Source organism: Sinocyclocheilus rhinocerous, unplaced genomic scaffold (genome assembly GCF_001515625.1).
Source record: "Sinocyclocheilus rhinocerous isolate Xijiao unplaced genomic scaffold, SAMN03320098_v1.1 scaffold568, whole genome shotgun sequence".
Lineage (NCBI taxonomy): Eukaryota > Metazoa > Chordata > Actinopteri > Cypriniformes > Cyprinidae > Sinocyclocheilus > Sinocyclocheilus rhinocerous.
In genome coordinates this window covers 1,794,383-1,812,229 of record NW_015652173.1, presented here as the reverse complement: position 1 = coordinate 1,812,229, position 17,847 = coordinate 1,794,383, and the positions used below count along the sequence as shown (strand labels likewise).

General features: G+C 34.8%; 4 protein-coding genes across 4 annotated transcripts; 1 reads left to right on the top strand and 3 right to left on the bottom strand.

The window, feature by feature from the left end:
* Positions 1 to 2,181: 2,181 nt before the first annotated feature.
* On the bottom strand, positions 2,182 to 5,144 carry LOC107714066 (olfactomedin-4-like). Its single transcript, XM_016519770.1, has 5 exons — positions 5,068 to 5,144; positions 4,813 to 4,935; positions 4,479 to 4,697; positions 3,296 to 3,449; positions 2,182 to 3,182 (listed from the first exon to the last, which is right to left on the bottom strand). Exons 1-5 carry the CDS (start codon positions 5,122 to 5,124, stop codon positions 2,353 to 2,355), a joined length of 1,383 nt encoding a protein of 460 aa, XP_016375256.1. The 5' UTR covers positions 5,125 to 5,144; the 3' UTR covers positions 2,182 to 2,352.
* Positions 5,145 to 5,459: 315 nt separating this feature from the next.
* LOC107714069 (olfactomedin-4-like) lies at positions 5,460 to 8,581 on the top strand. Its single transcript, XM_016519773.1, has 5 exons — positions 5,460 to 5,492; positions 5,850 to 6,008; positions 6,088 to 6,300; positions 7,402 to 7,534; positions 7,665 to 8,581. Exons 1-5 carry the CDS (start codon positions 5,460 to 5,462, stop codon positions 8,474 to 8,476), a joined length of 1,350 nt encoding a protein of 449 aa, XP_016375259.1. The 3' UTR covers positions 8,477 to 8,581.
* A 1,680-nt stretch (positions 8,582 to 10,261) lies between these two features.
* Positions 10,262 to 13,033, bottom strand: LOC107714011 (olfactomedin-4-like). Its single transcript, XM_016519699.1, has 5 exons — positions 13,004 to 13,033; positions 12,724 to 12,846; positions 12,398 to 12,613; positions 11,887 to 12,037; positions 10,262 to 11,144 (listed from the first exon to the last, which is right to left on the bottom strand). Exons 1-5 carry the CDS (start codon positions 13,031 to 13,033, stop codon positions 10,315 to 10,317), a joined length of 1,350 nt encoding a protein of 449 aa, XP_016375185.1. The 3' UTR covers positions 10,262 to 10,314.
* Positions 13,034 to 14,963: 1,930 nt separating this feature from the next.
* Positions 14,964 to 17,417, bottom strand: olmf4l1 (olfactomedin 4-like 1). Its single transcript, XM_016519771.1, has 5 exons — positions 17,301 to 17,417; positions 17,045 to 17,167; positions 16,678 to 16,896; positions 15,900 to 16,053; positions 14,964 to 15,812 (listed from the first exon to the last, which is right to left on the bottom strand). Exons 1-5 carry the CDS (start codon positions 17,355 to 17,357, stop codon positions 14,986 to 14,988), a joined length of 1,380 nt encoding a protein of 459 aa, XP_016375257.1. The 5' UTR covers positions 17,358 to 17,417; the 3' UTR covers positions 14,964 to 14,985.
* Positions 17,418 to 17,847: the final 430 nt, after the last annotated feature.

Sequence of the window (17,847 nt, the reverse complement as noted above, 5' to 3'; positions counted from 1 at the left end):
AAGGGGCGGGGCTTTCTGGAGCATGATGCTCCAAGCTCGGAATGTAGGGCAAATCCCACCCCCAACAAACCCAACCCCCAAAACACAAGGTGCCCCGCCCCTCACAGACACTTCCAGTCGCCCCTAAAGGGCTATCGACCCAGGCAAAGCATCGTGATCGACCTCACTCCGTGCAAAGCTGGGCGCAGTACTGTAGATACTGTACAAAGAGAAAAATGAATGCGTGATATGGAATAAACAGTGAATGTGACAGAGGAAAGAGAGGGAGAGGAGGAACGAAAGGAGGGTGTTCAAAGCAGGAGGGTGAAAGTCAAGCACAAAATATCGATGGGTTTCCTCCTAAAGACAATGGACAAACACTCGTTCTTCCCCAGTATTGATTTGCATGAGTTTTGATAATGCAACCTTGTGTTTGTGTCGTTTTTCTTGATTTTCTGTCTGAAGTATGCAGTCGTTAGCTCTTATTAGGAGATAAAGAGCATGCCCACCTTTCAAAGGTGCACTTTTTCCTGAACCCTGATCTCTGCCTGGGGCCCTGAATGTATAATGTCCTTTGGAAGTGCTGTACAGTATTGTCAATGTGGCCCCATATCACCTTTTCTTAAATCAGGGCTAACACCAGTTTGACCTGCCACACCTGCCTTCCCTTGCACCCTTCTCCTTCTTAATCTCTGTTCTATGCTGTAGATATTAGCTGTATTTAGGGCATAAATCTAAAAATAGGTCCGTACCACTAGCCTTGTCATGTGGAACTGTTATACTTTGGATTTCCCTTGAGTTCTTCTTTTTATAATACAGTAGTTCTTATTTAACCATGTGTTGCATCTATTCTTGTGAGGATTCAATGAGTATTATTAATACTAATAATATGATTACAATTGTTACAGTTAGCCATTGTTTTATATTAAGCAATAAGTTGTCTGTGTTTATTTTTTGGATGGGGGCTAGTTGTTACAAATAGGTCTAAAGATACAGCAAGTGTCACTCTTAACCTGCTTTACCATAAGAAAACTACAAAAACTAATGTGTTTATGATGTATGTACATCTATATACAAGCTGTCACTGTCTGTGTACTAAAAAAAACTGAACGTGCAACAAATAAAAATGGATATATAAAAATTATAAGGGCTTTTGTTTTATTTTCTTGTAGCTTAATTGGTATCGACTCGCAATGAACACAAATAATATATCAAAAAATATATGTATAGTTTTAAGTCGCTTTCGTGGAGGTTTTTTTCTGCCACATAGGAGAAAAATAATGCTTTGGTAAATCATAATTGTGACATAAGTCGTCAAAACTATGAGATACTAAGTCGACAAAATTAGCCATTATGACAAGTCATAATTATTAGACAAAAAGTCGGAATTATGACAAAAGGTCAAGATTATGACAAATAATTATGAGATAAAAAGCTGAAATTATGATATAGTAATAATTATGAGATAAAAAGACAAAATTATGACAAATGGGGACAAAAAGTCAAAATAATGACAAATATAACAGATAAAAAGCTCAGATTCTTTGATATAATTTATATCATAAATTTGACAAAAAGTACGTCATTTTATGCCATAATGTCTTTTTATCTCACAATTTTGACTTTCAGCAATCTCAGTTTCAGCTCTTAATGTCACAATTATCCTTTGCCATAACTATTACTTTATCTCATAATTTTGACTTTTAAAGTGACGTATGTAATAACGACGTTTTGTCATAATTTAACAAAACTTAATTTTTTTCAAATGTATGTACTCTAATTTGTTTACAGAAGTAATTCAATACACTCATTGTAGAAACTGCTGTAATTTATTTGAAGAAATGAAATTTGCGATTCATTTGTGAATTTCTTCACCTCACGTAACAAAGCTAAGCATTTAAAGATGTGTGCATAGCGGAAAAAAAACATAGGCTGGAATTTAATTCACATACTTCTATAAAGTAAAAGTACATACTTCACTGGTGATGGTGAAAGTACAGAAGTTTGAATGTATGGCAAGATAGGACACAAGTAATCATGTATACAACAAAATTGTATAAACTTGATTCTATATACCCCTTAAAATTGTTGCAATCTGTTTGTAAAAACCAATAAATGAGCAACTAATAGATTTATTTTCTTGCATTAGCATCTAAATTCATTATTTTAAAGTTATTTGAGTTCATATGTTTAAAACCCCCGCAAATAATACACACTTTGAAAAATTGCTATCTACTGTACTATGTGGGTTTCTTTGGAATACTGTTTTTAGCATAAGATAACAAATTCTAACCTTGCATACAATACAGTACAGACAATATGTGAAATAGGATGCAGCCATATTCTCATATCTTGAATCAAGTCATTGGAAAATTACTTAAATACAAGCTCATAAGTTACAATGTAGGCATCGCTGTAGGCATACAACAAATGATCTCTGGGGTCATAGTTAAGATACTCAATATTAGTCTGCATCTTCTTAACATTAATTTTCAAATCAAAGCGCTCTTCCTTTGTTTTGGTGTCATAAGAGTAAAAGATCTGTTCTGTTTCTTTATCTAGGTAACGAGTAGCATAAAGCACACCGCACACCATGAAGGTGTTTGTTGCAGTCGTTTTGTACAAAGACGTTTTCCAAGTTTGGCCCAAAACTGGTGGGTTACTAGTCTCAATTTTAGTGATAACCACATTTCCAAAGTTGCTTGTGGTTGCGTATATGACATAAATGCCTGATTCATCTGTGGCAAAATCCAAATCAGTATAGCTGTATGTTGTGCCGAGGTGCGCAAATGGAAACTTGCTATTGTAACCTGTATCACTAGGCAAAGCCACAGTACTGACGGCACGAGTCATCAAGTTGAACTGACAGACAGAGTATTTGTTGTAACAGTTATAGTAGAGTGCATTGGCGTACATGACCATGTTTGACCCCTGAATTGTGTTTGTTGTGGGATTGGAGCTTGATATGTATGTATCTTTTGGTCCTATACCTAATAAAAGAGTACTCAAGGTGCTGTACTGGCGGACATAGTGGCCATATACATTACTACTTGTCAGCACCACCAGCCAGTACTTGTTCTCGTCTCCTGGAGCGGGTTTTGCATCTCGACCCCAAGCACCATAAGGGTAGGAGGTGCTGTATACCGTGATGGAATACGTTCTAGGTCCCCCCACACCGACCATTTCACCCAGACCACAGCGTCCTGAAAACACCGAAGAAAAACAGAACTAAAAGTCTTGAGCATTTCTTAAGCTGGATAATAATGCAAATGCTCTGGAAGCTTGAGTTAAGGGACTATTGGGATCTTTAGTGTACCTGGGGGAACTATAGGAGGTGGTAATGTAGCCTTGAGCTCATTTTTGCACTGTTCCAGGTCCCTCTTAACACGCTGGTTCTCTCGATCCTTCTTTATCACCTGCATGTTGTCAAACTTCTCCAGCTCTGCCATTGTGTCCTTCATATCTTCAAGCTTTAAGAAAAATATCACTTACATTTTTAATGTATACTTATTATATTATATATATTTTGGAGGGAATATATTTTATATTGTTTATGTGTATGCCCTATTTGCTTTATTTAGTTTAAAAAAAAATAATACAATATATACATGTTTCATTTTATTTGCTTTTTGCAGTTATTTTTAATTGTTGTTATTTAATATTTTTCTTAAAAAGAAAGTATTTATTGCAATGCAGTTATTCAGATTTTTTTTATTTTATATTAGAACCGTTTATTTATTTTACTAGTGCTGTGTATATATAAAGTATGTAAAGTGTTATTTTTAAGAAAACAAATGTGCCTAATAAAACTAGGTGGTTTTAATAGTGCTGCTGGACGGTTTGTCCAACAATCTGTATCATGTTTTTTTTTGTAGAATTCTGGCGGTTTCAGTACTCTTTTGGTCACCGTTTTTTCTGGACTGTGCCTTTATATGGAGATTAAAAAAAACTAAAAAAACATTGAAACTTTTCTCAAGAGAGTCAGTTCATATAAACCCCCTCCCCTATTTCAGTATTTAGGATTTTCTTCCAATATGTCATGCATCATGAACAGAGTTTGCTCTGCCAGCCACAGTATTTTCTCCTCTTTGCATTTGTCATCAGCATCTCTGACTTCTGTGAACCACCGTTCACAGTTGGTTTATTTGCCCAGTTAAAGAATTAGTTGTGTGCTATTAATAGTTCTAAAAGTTCTCCAAATTGTCAGAAGTGTATGCAGTTAACAGGGATCCCTCAATTCATGATGCTCTTTTTTGCTGCTTAGCCATTTGTCCCGGTATGCGTTTTTTTTTTTTTAAATTTACACCGTGTGGGTAATTCAAACCAGTTTACTGTTTGAACCGGTATCAGCACTATTTGAATATACATAAAAAATAATTTTTTTAAAGAGCCAATTACATTTCCTCAGAGGAATTTTTTTTTCTTAGTGTACATGAACAAAAGAAGCAATAAATAAATAAGATTTACAATAATAAGTGCTGTTTTGTACAGCAACTCACCTGAGCTGCAGCCTGCACATTGAGATGATGGTAATCGTTGGTGGTCCTGTTGAGTTTGTTGAGGAGGTCCTGTATTTCGGCAAACTCTAACTCAATGATGCGCAGAGACACGGCCCCATAAAGATTCCTGTCATCCTCCTTTTCCAGCATGAGCACATTCTCTTCGAGTTGCTTGATGCGTTGTTGTAGACCCAACATAAGTCTGTCCAAGTCTGTCATCTGCAGATATTTAAATTTACATTATTAATTTAATTAGATCTAAAATGTAATTAATGTATTTTTTTTTGTTACAATCAATTTGAACAACAGATAAAATTAGAAGAAAAAAAATCACCCTTTCTGAAGTGATGCGCCCAATGCATTGTGCAGATATGGTTTCTACTTTCGTTAGTTTTTGCTCAGGGAAAGCAGGATCTGAATTTTTTAGATCGCACACACATTCCTTCCCTCTCACTGACTGTAATGACCAAATCATAGGAAATTAAACAACCAGTACCCTGAAAAACTGACAATTTATGTGCTCTCAATATATGAGACAATTTCAAAAAGTCAGAAATTGTTCATTGTAAAAGGATTTTATCTTTCTTACCTGAAAGAAAGTTAGAGGGACGATGATCATCAAAATGAATATATTAGACCGACTCATGTCTGAAGGTACAAACTGGAGCCAAACATCAGAATAAACAACTTCGTTTGGCAGAAGCAGAGTTTTAAATCCATGTCATTATGGTGAAATATCTGATGAAAACTGAGTCTGATTTCTTCATTTATTTTGGGTGGAGCAGGTAGGGTCTTTTGCAATCTTCATCTTATCTCTGTGGACACCTTTGGCTGGCGATGAATAATGGAAAATTGTATTGTTTACTAGCTAAGTTTCGACATTAGTTTGGCCTTTTGTAATACTTCATGTAGTGTTTGCAACATCAAAATATTTGTGCTGTTAAAAGCTGAACTTTTAATCTTTCGGGCCATTTGCTCATCATGCTGTCGTACCTGTTGGTCCTCACAGTCATAGTAAGTCCCAGTTTTTCTACAATATTTATGCTGAATTATTGTTCATTTATATATTTATATTTATTATGCTTAATTTATTGATTGTACATATTGCTTCAGTTATATAATGGATCACTTTATTTTACTCCCGAAAGCAATACTAAAGGTAACAATTTTCAAGATAATTTTGTAAAATAATTCTTTGTCTATACTACAATAAAATGAAGTGATAAAAATGTATTCAAAATGTAACTCATGCATTCAAAGTCATCATATAATTGCTTAAATATCATTAAACGGCAAAACTGCAAGGAATAGTTTGTGAATTGCGTCCGCTATTATGTGTGTACAGTATTTGTGTTTATGTGTGTAAATCAGGTGACTGTCGAAGCTCAGAGAATTCAAGGTGAACAGAAGGATGATTCCTGTGTGTGTAAACTGAGCAGCTCTATCTGGGCTTTTCCTGCGGTGAGGTTTGAGGGAGTTCAAAAACATCTCCAGACCTGTGAAGAAAACCTTCTACAATTTCATAAAAAGGTGAGATTCTTCGAATTCATGTCGATTCATTCTTGAAATCAGATAATTGCAATGACCTCATTTGCGGTGTAACTTTCAGATAAAGGACAGTAATGTACGACTGCCTAAGATGGAACTCACTCTGAAGAACATCAAAACCCGCCTGACACGTTTCGAATATCTGAACACAAACGGCCTGTACAACAGCCTTCACCTGCAACAGCTGACTGAGGAACTTGACGAAATCTATTATACTGCCAGAGATGCTCACAAGAAAAGCCCCAGCAAAGAGACAAATGACCTTCTCAAGGAGGTAGATCTTCAAAAAATATCCAAAAAAGCATAGGTCTCCCAAAAAAATAAAATAAAATATATATACTGTATATATATTTTAGTATTATTTATATACTATTATAGCATTTATTCATATTTTGAATTGTGACTGTAATGGCCCAGCCAGAGCCCTGACTTGAACCCAATTGAGCATCTCTGGAGAGTCCTAAAAATGGCTGTCCACCAACGTATACCTTCCAACCTGACAGAACTGGAGAGGATTTGCAAGGAGGAATGGCAGAGGATCCCCAAATCCAGGTGTGAAAAACTTGTTGCATCTTTCCCAAAAAGACTCATGGCTGTATTAGATCAAAAGGGTGCTTCTACTAAATACTGAGCAAAGGGTCTGAATACTTAGGACCATGTGATATTTCAGTTTTTCTTTTTTAATAAATCTGCAAAAATGTCAACAATTCTGTGTTTTTCTGTCAATATGGGGTGCTGTGTATACATTAATGAGGAAAAAAAAATAACTTAAATGATTTTAGCAAATGGCTGCAATATAACAAAGAGTGAAAAATTTAAGGGGGTCTGAATACTTTCCGTACCCACTGTATATATATTTTAGTATTATTTATATACTATTATAGCATTTATTCATATTTTGAATTAGCTTTTTTCAGTTTCAATTATTTTGTTACATGTTTTTGTCTTTCATTATTTTTTTTTTCAAATATTTCTATTTAGCTTTAATTTATTTTGATTTATTTCAGTTAACATTTCTCATTTAAAGCTTAGGTTTTTCATATCATATTTATATTTGAATTTATTTAGCTTTATTTCAATGCCTGAATTTTTTATTTTATTTTATTTAAAAATAACAAGTCTTCTGAAAAGCCACATGATTAAAGTTTTGTCATCAGTGTGAAAAACACTGATTTTAAAAGTCATTATTCAGGATATCTACTGTTCCACGAAGCTCATGTTTAGTCTGCATTGATTTCCAAAAAAAATCAAGTGACAGAAAATATCTTTTGATTATGGTTTACTCATCATTGAAGTTCTATGAAGATGAATTGAAGATGACAAAAGACTAAGCTCAATGATATGTTGACCATTATATCATTTGTGTTCCTCTCAGTTGACTAATGCAAGGAAGGACGTTGAGAACATGTACAAAAATAATATCTTCAATCTAGAGACAATGAAATCGAGGCTACGTAACCTCAACAACCGAGTGCAAACCTGTAAAACTATACCTGAAGACTTCAGAAGTAAGTACACAACTCTCAGTGAGGGGAGAAACCAAGGGTTTTGAAGATTGGTTTGATGGTTTTTTTCATGATATAGGCAGTAACATGCTTAACTTAAATGTATGACAAATCCTTACGACTCCACTTGCAGGCACTTGTCATCAGCGTATTATGTCCAACATAAGTTCTCCAGTTGTCACCAAGCTCAATTCCTTCAGCAAGTCCTATATCTCAGGTGCTTGGGGTCGCGAAGCCAAACGGGACAGCAAGGAACGCTATTGGGAACACAGTCTAGTGAGCGGACACAAGCATGGCAACACAATCAGGATGTACAACTCATATGAAGATTTCATGGCCAGCAAGAACTACAAGGATGAACAGATAGCATCATCGTACAGCCACAAAAATGCCGTTCAGGGCTCTGGAACTATTCTGTATGACAATACTGTATTTTACCAATGCTACAGCACCGCTGAAATCTGCAGCTTCAACATTACAACACAAGCAAGCAAGCGTGTACAACTAGTTGGTGCCGGAATCGACAACAAGTTCCCTTTCTGCTACTACAGCTGTCGTGATTGGACCGATATCGACCTGGAGGCTGATCAAGATGCCGTGTGGGTGATATACGCCACTGAGGAGAACCACGGCAACATTGTTGTGAGCCGTTTAGACCCACTAGCGCTCAATATTACTCATACCTGGAAGACGCAACTCTTTAAGAGGTCCGTCACCAGCACATTTATGATGTGCGGGGTCTTGTATGCTACACGCTTTGTTAATACTTACCAAGAAGAGGTGTTTTATGCTTTCGATACAACCACTGGTCAAGAGATAAACACTCTTTCTTTGCCTTTTGAGAAGGTTTCTGCTGGAATAGCCAATCTGAACTACAATCCAGTTGACAGGAGACTTTACATGTATAATGATGGCTATCTGTTAGCATATAACACCTTCAACTGAGGGCCTTTCATATGCAGCTAATAAAAAATATGCAATCCAAAGTCCATATTTCACAGCATGCTGAAAAATCAAAATATGCACAGTGGTTAAACTAAAGCTTTTCACTATATCATTATGTGACTGTGAGACTTTTAAAGTGCTTATGTCAGATTAAACATTTTGACTTATTTTGTCATTACAATAAATGTGCTTATGCTGCACTTCTCTGACTGTCAGTGTCTTTTTTTAACTCACCTTTTCTACAACTTTACTAATTACTGTACTGCAAACTCTACAATTTATTTCAGTACTACAGTTAACAGATTAACATTAACATACTGGCAAGAGCCAAAATGCAACGTCATCATGGCACTTGATGGTCATTATCCTGTCTGACATCGCTGAAAAGAGAAGGCCTTTTAATTTGCCAGCTCAGAATATCACATGCCTGATTATTTCAGTTTAGTATTTATGCGGTAATAGTTTTATTACAATCTTATGACCTGCAGAGTGATTTGTGCATAAAAAACGTTGGGAACCCACCAGTGCAGCTGCGTGCATGCACATTCAGATGAGAAGAAAATTCCAGAGCTCCATGCTCGTACATTGTATGACCCGTAATAGAAGATTATTTTAGATTCACGATTATATGAATCGGTATTTAAAGGGATAGTAGAATATAGAATATAGAAAAGTCATCTGTGACATCAATGTAAGGCATCTTAACGTAATCATATCAATGTTAAAGCGATGATATTAAAGAAATGTTATAAAAAATTATTGTTATAAAATATTCAACATTAACAAAAAATAACGATTAATGTCCAAATTCAGCTTTTTACGTAGCAATTGTAGCATGTCAAACTGTCCTGCCACAGAGTACTGAAAACAATTTCAAGTAGCTACTTGAAACTTCACTCAGAGTCATTTGAGCACCTTCACAGGTAAGACTACTTTGAACTGAAATGACTGAATACATTACAATAAAAATATAGAAAGTAAATAAGTAAAATAAGGTTAATATGTGAAAAGTTTGCAATCTGTATTTAATATTTGAAATTCGCATATGTATAATGTAAGCATGTTCTGTATCTGTGTTTGTAGGTTATCCAGCAGCAGTAACATTTTATTCATATTTTATTTTATTAACCAAAATGGGTAGTACATAAAAACACATGGTTTTCCTCCACAAAACAAGCAGTTCTGGCATTTAAAATATGTAAAATATTTATTTACAGTAAATGTACATACTTCACTGGTGATAGGAAAGTACTTTTGAAATTACTGTAAGATAGGAAACTAGTAATTGGCCATAGTATCATAAAATTGTTCTGATAACACAGTCCGCTTGTTTGTTTTTGCATGTTGCTAAGTCTTAAAAGCTTTATATACTTTACCTTTGGGATACTTTGTTCAACATACAATCATTTGCGAAGCAGCAATTTTAATCTTGCATACTATATAGTGCAGACAGTATGTAAAATAGGATTCAGCCAATTTCCCTTGTCTCAAATCAAGCCATTGGAGACTTAAGGTCCGTTCACACCAAGAAACGATAACTATAAAGATAATGATAAAGATATAGTTCTTAGTATTAAAGAATAGCAGAGTCCACACCACAGCTATAACGATAAAGGCACAGAGAAACGATATCATTGGAATCACTTTCAGAACAATTTTTTCCAGCTGATGAAAGATAAAAACATCGACAGCCAATCAGAATCCATCCTGCTATAACGAGCTTGAGAATTTAAAGCGGCAGACGCATGTGCGCTTAGAATAAACAGTCAATATTGTTCGCTGGTGTGGACGCTAATATCGTTATCTTTATAGTTATCGTTCTTGGTGTGAACGGGGCTTTACTGAAAGACGAGCTCATAAGTTACAATGTAGGCGTCACTGTAGACATACAGCAAATGATCTCTGGGGTCATAGTTAAGATACTCAATGTTAGTCTTCATCTTCTTGATATTTATTTTCAAATCATAGCGCTCTTTGTTGGTTTTGGTGTCATAAGAGTAAAAGATCTCTTCTATTTCGTTGTCCAGGTAACGAGTAGCATAAAGCACACCGCACACCATGAAGGTGTTTGTCACAGTCTTTTTGTGAAGAGAAGTGAACCATGTTTGGTTGAAAACTGGTGGGTTACTAGTCTCGACTTTAGTGATAATCACATTTCCGAAGTTGCTTGTGGTTGCATATATAACATAGACGCCAGATTCATCTGTGACAAAATCCATATCAGTATAGCTGTATGTTGTGCCGAGGTGCGCAAATGGAAACTTGCTATTGTAACCTGTATCACTAGGCAAAGCCACAGTACTGACGGCACGAGTCGTCAAGTTGAACTGACAGACGGAGTATGTGTTGTAACAGTTATAGTAGAGTGCATTGGCGTACATGACCATGTTTGACCCCTGAATTGTGTTTGTTGTGGGATTGGAGCTTGATATGTATGTATCTTTTGGTCCTATACCTAATAAAAGAGTACTCAAGGTGCTGTACTGGCGGACATAGTGGCCAAATACATTACTACTTGTCAGCACCACCAGCCAGTACTTGTTCTCATCTCCTCGAGCGGGCTTCACATCTCGACCCCAAGCACCATAAGGGTAGGAGGTGCCGTATGGTGTGAGGGAAGATGTTCTAGGTCCTGCCACATTGACCATTTGACCCAGACCACAGCGTCCTGAAAACACAGAAGAATAAAAATGTACAACAGGAAAATTTCTGTTGGGTATTAAAGCACATTTTCTGATGTGATTTCATTCTGATTCACAATTAAGCTCTCAATTCTGATTCATTCTGAGTACATTTCAGCTATAATGTCTGTTTTGCTTACATATATAAGAAACTTTCTCACGGCTATAAATTATACAGGGATTTTCAAACTTGCTACAAAGCAAAATTGTTAATTTGCTTAATATTAATAACGCTATGCATGCAGTCCAATTGCTATTTTTTGACACATAAGATTGTCAGTCATTTTGAATGATTAATCAACAGGACTGGCTCAAAAGAATCATTTGTTCCTGAATCAGGCCACACTAGTTGTGCCGTATATGTCTGATTCAGTAAAATAACATATGATAGTTTGTGAATTGAACTGTACTGGTCTAAACAGTATGTTTTAGAGTGTTACACGGGAAGAAAACTCAATAGCCATTATTTGTGATACACACTCTTCTTATCTCATGACGTTCAACTTCTACTGCAAATTGGGGTAAAGTGTAACTTCTTTTATAATGTGGCTTTATATTCAGCAGTTGCGCCGTAGATTCACGATCCTGCTAACAGGCAGAGCAGGAAATACTGGTAATCGATATTGAGATCGAACAAACGAAGATCACGGTTTATCGGAAAGACAATATTTTTACTTAACACTAGTGACTAATAATGGAGAAAAAAGACTATTGAGGTCTTTAGCGTACCTGGGGAAACTGTAGGAGGTGGTGATGAAGCCTTGAGCTCTTCTTTGCACTGTTCCAAGTTCTTCTTGATTTGGTTCTCTCGATTCTTTTTAATCACTCGCATTTTGTCAAACTTCTCCAACTCCACCATTGTGTCCTTCATATCTTCAAGCTTTAAGGAAAAGGGAGAAAATAAGAAGAATTTAGGCAATTAAAAAACGAGTAATGAAAAATATTTCACAAAACAGAAAAAACGTCCCATCCTTTATTATGTCAATTTAGATAACACTAATTATTAAAGGCATAATAATTTATATTAATATATTATTTAAAATGAAATTTTTTTTTACATTGTTTTATATCTCACCTCTATCTGAACATACATTTTTATTATTATTGTGTTTGTGTTTATTTACATTTACGATTTGATTCGATTTTTGTTTTAATTTCCGCTATGTGATTATACTTTACATTGCAATGATTCTATGGGTTTGTTTATAATTTTAAGAACTCTTTTTGTACAGTTAGTCACCTGAGCTGCAGCCTGTACATTGAGATGATGGTAATCGTCGGTGGTCCTGTTGAGTTTGTTGAGGAGGTCCTGTATTTCGGCAAACTCTAACTCAATGATGCGCAGAGACACGGCTGCATACAGATTGCTGTTTTCTTTTTCTAGCTCGACCACATTGTCCTCTAGCTGCTTGATACGTTGTTGTAGACCCAACACAAGTCTGTCTAAGTCTATCATCTGCAGATAATTACATTTACATTATTAATTTAATTTGATTGAATTTACTAAAACTATTTAAAAATCATTTGAATGAAATATAAAGAAACATGTTTAAATAAAAAATGTACCTTTTCGGAAGTGATGCTCCTTATACATTTCAAGGCGGTGGTCTCTACTTTTGTTAGTTCATCTTTAGGAAATAGAGGATCTAAATTTTTCAGATCGCACATACATTCTTTCCCTGTCGCTGACTGTGGTGAACGAATCACAGGAAATTAAATTATAAAATTAAAGAATTAAAAACCAATATATGCACTCTCTATAACAATATATTAGACACAGTACTTTGAAAAATAAGGTATCGATAATAATTGATGATAATTGATTAAATGACTTTATCTTTCTTACCTGCAAGAAACTGAATGGGATGACAATCATCAAAATGAATATATAGGACTGACTCATCTCTAAAGTAGCAAAGGGACCTTATAACCTTAAACAACTTGTGTGGCAGCAGCAGAGTTTTAAAGCTATATCATTATGGTTAAATATCTGATGAAAGTAAGAGAGAAGATTTCTTTGGGTGGAGCAGGTCATCTCTTGCAACAGAGTGACTTGCAACTTCTCACGTTTAAAGGTTTAGCACATTTAGCACTTTTATACAGACTGTACAAAATACAATAACATTTGTAATTTTACATTAACAGTAAAATTTCACCCTTTTAGATCACTGCTTATAAAATGCTTCTTTTTATGCTTTGCTATTTGTTTAGCAATTAGCAATATGTTTTTGGTTTAAGTTAATAGTAGTTTACTTTTGACCTTCGGACTCTCTGACCTTACCTCACCTATTTTTAAACCTACAAGTTTAATGTGAAAAAAACGACAAATGAAGAAATAAGAGAGGATGTGTTATCGTATCTCTGTGGACACATTTGGCAGGTCCATGAGTAAAGTAAAACAAATGTCTTGCCTCACAATCTCACGGCAGTGTTGCTTTATATAATGTTTGCAACATCTTGTGTTTGCGTGCAGTATTAAAATATGACTTTTTGCTCATCAGACTGTCCTTTCTTTTCGCTGTCATGTGGTTTGGAAGTCCCAAAATCAGAACCAGAGTGTGCGCATGCGCATTCAGGTGAACATTTTTTATTTAGTTTATTTATTTATTTATACGATAAATTTTATTTAGTTTATTTTATTTATAAAATAAACAATTTTTTTTATTTAAAAAAGTTTATTTATTTATTTATAGGACACATTTGGCAGGTCCATGAGTAAAGTAAAACAAATGTCTTGCCTCACAATCTCACCGCAGTGTTGCTTTATATAATGTTTGCAACATCTTGTGTTTGCGTGCAGTATTAAAATATGACTTTTTGCTCATCAGACTGTCCTTTCTTTTCGCTGTCATGTGGTTTGGAAGTCCCAAAATCAGAACCAGAGTATGCGCATGCGCATTCAGGTGAACATTTTTTATTTAGTTTATTTATTTATTTATACGATAAATTTTATTTAGTTTATTTTATTTATAAAATAAACAATTTTTTTTATTTAAAAAAGTTTATTTATTTATTTATACGATCTATCCGACATAACTTGAACGCACCAGATAAGCGTTCCAGAACCCGAGTCTATCGAGAGCATATGTTGTGAGACGTTATTATTATTATATTACGATACGCAATTTTGTTAATCGTTTTCCCCCAATTAAATGTTTGTACAAAGATGCGTAATCGTGTTACAATAATGTGCTCTCGATATTTGTCATTTAAACAACACCACAGAAACCGTCTAAAATGAGAAGAAAGTAGTGCCTAAAAGCTGCGTTAGGCCAGGATCCTCCACTGACTTTCCTGTCACAGACTGAATACTGGAAAGCTAGTTTGTACTCGTCTGCTTATAAAAATTCCCTCAGCGTCATTTATCCACTATTACAGGCAGGGGCGTACATTTCGTCTAACAGTAGTGGGGGACAATAAACATAACATTTCTCAAGAGCAATTTTCGAAGGGGACAAGGTGGTGGAGGAGGGGGGGGTTGGTAGCATATTTTCTTAGTGATAGATGCTATTTACACTAAGTGAAAATAGCAGTATTTGTTTTGTGATATGCTATTTACACTAAGTACAAATAGCTATTTATACTATATTAAAATAGCAGGATATTCTGCTAATTACTTATTGCCAATAGTGGCAATTATCTGCACCTCAGCATTGTAATACATTATAAAACAGTATGCAATAATAACTTATTGAGTGTAAATTTTAATTCCAATTATTAAATGGATTCCACCTTATTGGGACAAAATGTATGATAAGTCAATGCTTTTCCATTTAAAAACATCAAATATGTAAAATTATTGGTGAATAAAAGACATTAATCAACTTGCTAAAACGTGATTTCATATGTCACAATGTAGGCATCACTGTAGACGTACAGCAAATGATCTCTGGTGTCATAATTCATATACTTAATATTAGTTTGCATCTTCTTAATGTGAATTCTCAAATCATATCGCTCTTCGCTGGTCTTGGTGTCATAAGAGTAAAAGATCTCTTCTATTTCTTTGTCCAGGTAACGAGTAGCATAAAGCACACCGCACACCATGAAGGTGTTTGTCACAGTCTTTTTGTGAAGAGAAGTGGACCATGTTTGGTTCAAAACTGGTGGGTTACTAGTCTCGACTTTAGTGATAATCACATTTCCGAAGTTGCTTGTGGTTGCATATATAACATAGACACCAGATTCATCTGTAGTAAAATCCATATCAGTATAGCTGTATGTTGTGCCGAGGTGTCCAAATGGAAACTTGCTATTGTAACCTGTATCACTAGGTAAAGCCACAGTACTGACAGCACGAGTCGTCAAGTTGAACTGACAGACGGAGTATGTGTTGTAACAGTTATAGTAGAAAGCATTGGCATACATGACCATGTTTGACCCCTGAATTGTGTTTGTTGTGGGATTGGAGCTTGATATGTATGTATCCGTTGGTCCTATACCTAATATAGTAGTACTCAAACTATTGTACTGGCGGATAAAGTTGCCGTATGCATTACTACTTGACAGCACCACCAGCCAGTACTTGTTCTCGTCTCCTGGAGCAGGATTTGCATCTCGACCCCAAGCACCAAAAGAGTAGGACGTTCCATACACTGTGAGGGAATACGTTTTTGGTCCCGATACATTGACCATGCGGCTCAGACCACAGTGACCTAAAAAGACAGAAGCAAAAATGCAAGTCTAATACTTTAACGTTTTAGGTGTGGTCACGTAATTATGATAAACTAGTTTATGCGTACCTGGGGAAAGTGTTGGGGCTGGTGATGTACTGTTGAACTCTTCTTTGCACCGTTCCAGATCCCTCTTAATACGCTGGTTCTCACGCTGTTTCACCATCACCTGCGTGTGGTCAAAGTTCTCCAGCTCTGTCATTGTTTCCTCCATATCCTGAAGCTGTAGAATGAAGGTTTACATAAGAATTAGCAAAGTGCAAATAATTCATGTAAAAATCTCTGTTTAAGAAGAAAAATCTCTGTTTAAGAAGTATTGAATTAATTATAATTAATATGAATATTAATAGTTTTCTTGATGTGATATATTTATATATATCACAAAGCACTGCAGAAATAAATACAATTAATTTAAATGAGTTGTATTATTAAAAAATAAATATTTAAGTGTAAAAAAATATATATATTTCAATTTCATTTAAATTTTATTAAATATTCATTTAACTTAAAGTTTTATATTTAATTTTTTTTATGAAATATTTTCTTTAATGTAATGCATTTCAAGCATTATCATATGAAACATTGCAGAAAAGAATAAAAAAGCATGAATTAAAATCTTATAAATATTCAAGGAAATATTTATTTAATACATTATCAATTTAATGGCATTATCATTTTCTACAACACCTAAAGTGACTATGAAACAATAAATCTTCTTATGAATGCAAATGTATGTGACTGAGTGTTGGTGAGGAATTATTTTACTCTTAGCATAACATACTGCGTCACAAACTCATTTCCTATTCTAATTAAATATAATATATAATATATATAAATATAAATTTACCTCCGTAGCAGCCTTTACACTCAGCTGCTGGTAATTGTTAGTGGTTCTGTTGAGTTTGTCCAGAAGGTCTTGAATCTCGGCTAACTCTAATTCAATAATGCGTAGAGACACGGCTGCATACAGATTTCCATAGTCTTCTTTTTCCAGAATGGATACATTGTCCAGAAGCTGCCGGATACGGTGTTGTAGACCCAACACCAACCTGTCAATCTCTGTCATCTGATTACATAGGTAACAATTGAATAAGAAATTTAGCATCAGTAATACATTTGTAAAGAATTATTCTGCAAATTATAAACATTTTTTATCATACATCCCTGATTTGCAACCCTAAACATCACAATAGTATATTTTGCCATGTTTCTACCTTTTCTGAAGTGATGTTCTCAGTGCATTGTGTTGCTGTGAACTCAACATTATTGAGTTTATTCTCAGGGAAAGCAGGATCAGAATTTTGTAGCTCACACACGCAGTCCTTTCCTCTCGCTGACTGTGAACACAAAATAACAGTAAATCCAACATGCAAGCAAAATTACACCTTAAAAATTGTAATATATAAAAGAATATTGAAAAATAGTGTCAGTAATAATGTTAAATAAAAATAATGGACAGTTCAATTTTACCTGTGAGAAAATTAGAGGAATGACAACCATCAAAATGAATATGTTTGATTGACTCATGTTTGAGACAGGACAGGACAGTATCCTGTAGCCTTGAAAATAAAGAACAGTTTGCTTTACAGAAAGACAGAAGCTCAGGTTTAAAGCCAAAAACCCAGGATTTGTTAGTGAGCTGAATGTTTCTGCTGACATGAGAGAAATTGCAAAATGAGGAAGTTCATCATCTGATCCTGCAAATATTTTGAATGAGATTATGATTTTTGTTAATATTGTGTGTGTGTGTATATATATATATACACACAGTGCCTTACTAATACATTATCAATTTAATGGCATTATCATTTTCTACAACACCTAAAGTGACTATGAAACAATAAATCTTCTTATGAATGCAAATGTATGTGACTGAGTGTTGGTGAGGAATTATTTTACTCTTAGCATAACATACTGCGTCACAAACTCATTTCCTATTCTAATTAAATATAATATATAATATATATAAATATAAATTTACCTCCGTAGCAGCCTTTACACTCAGCTGCTGGTAATT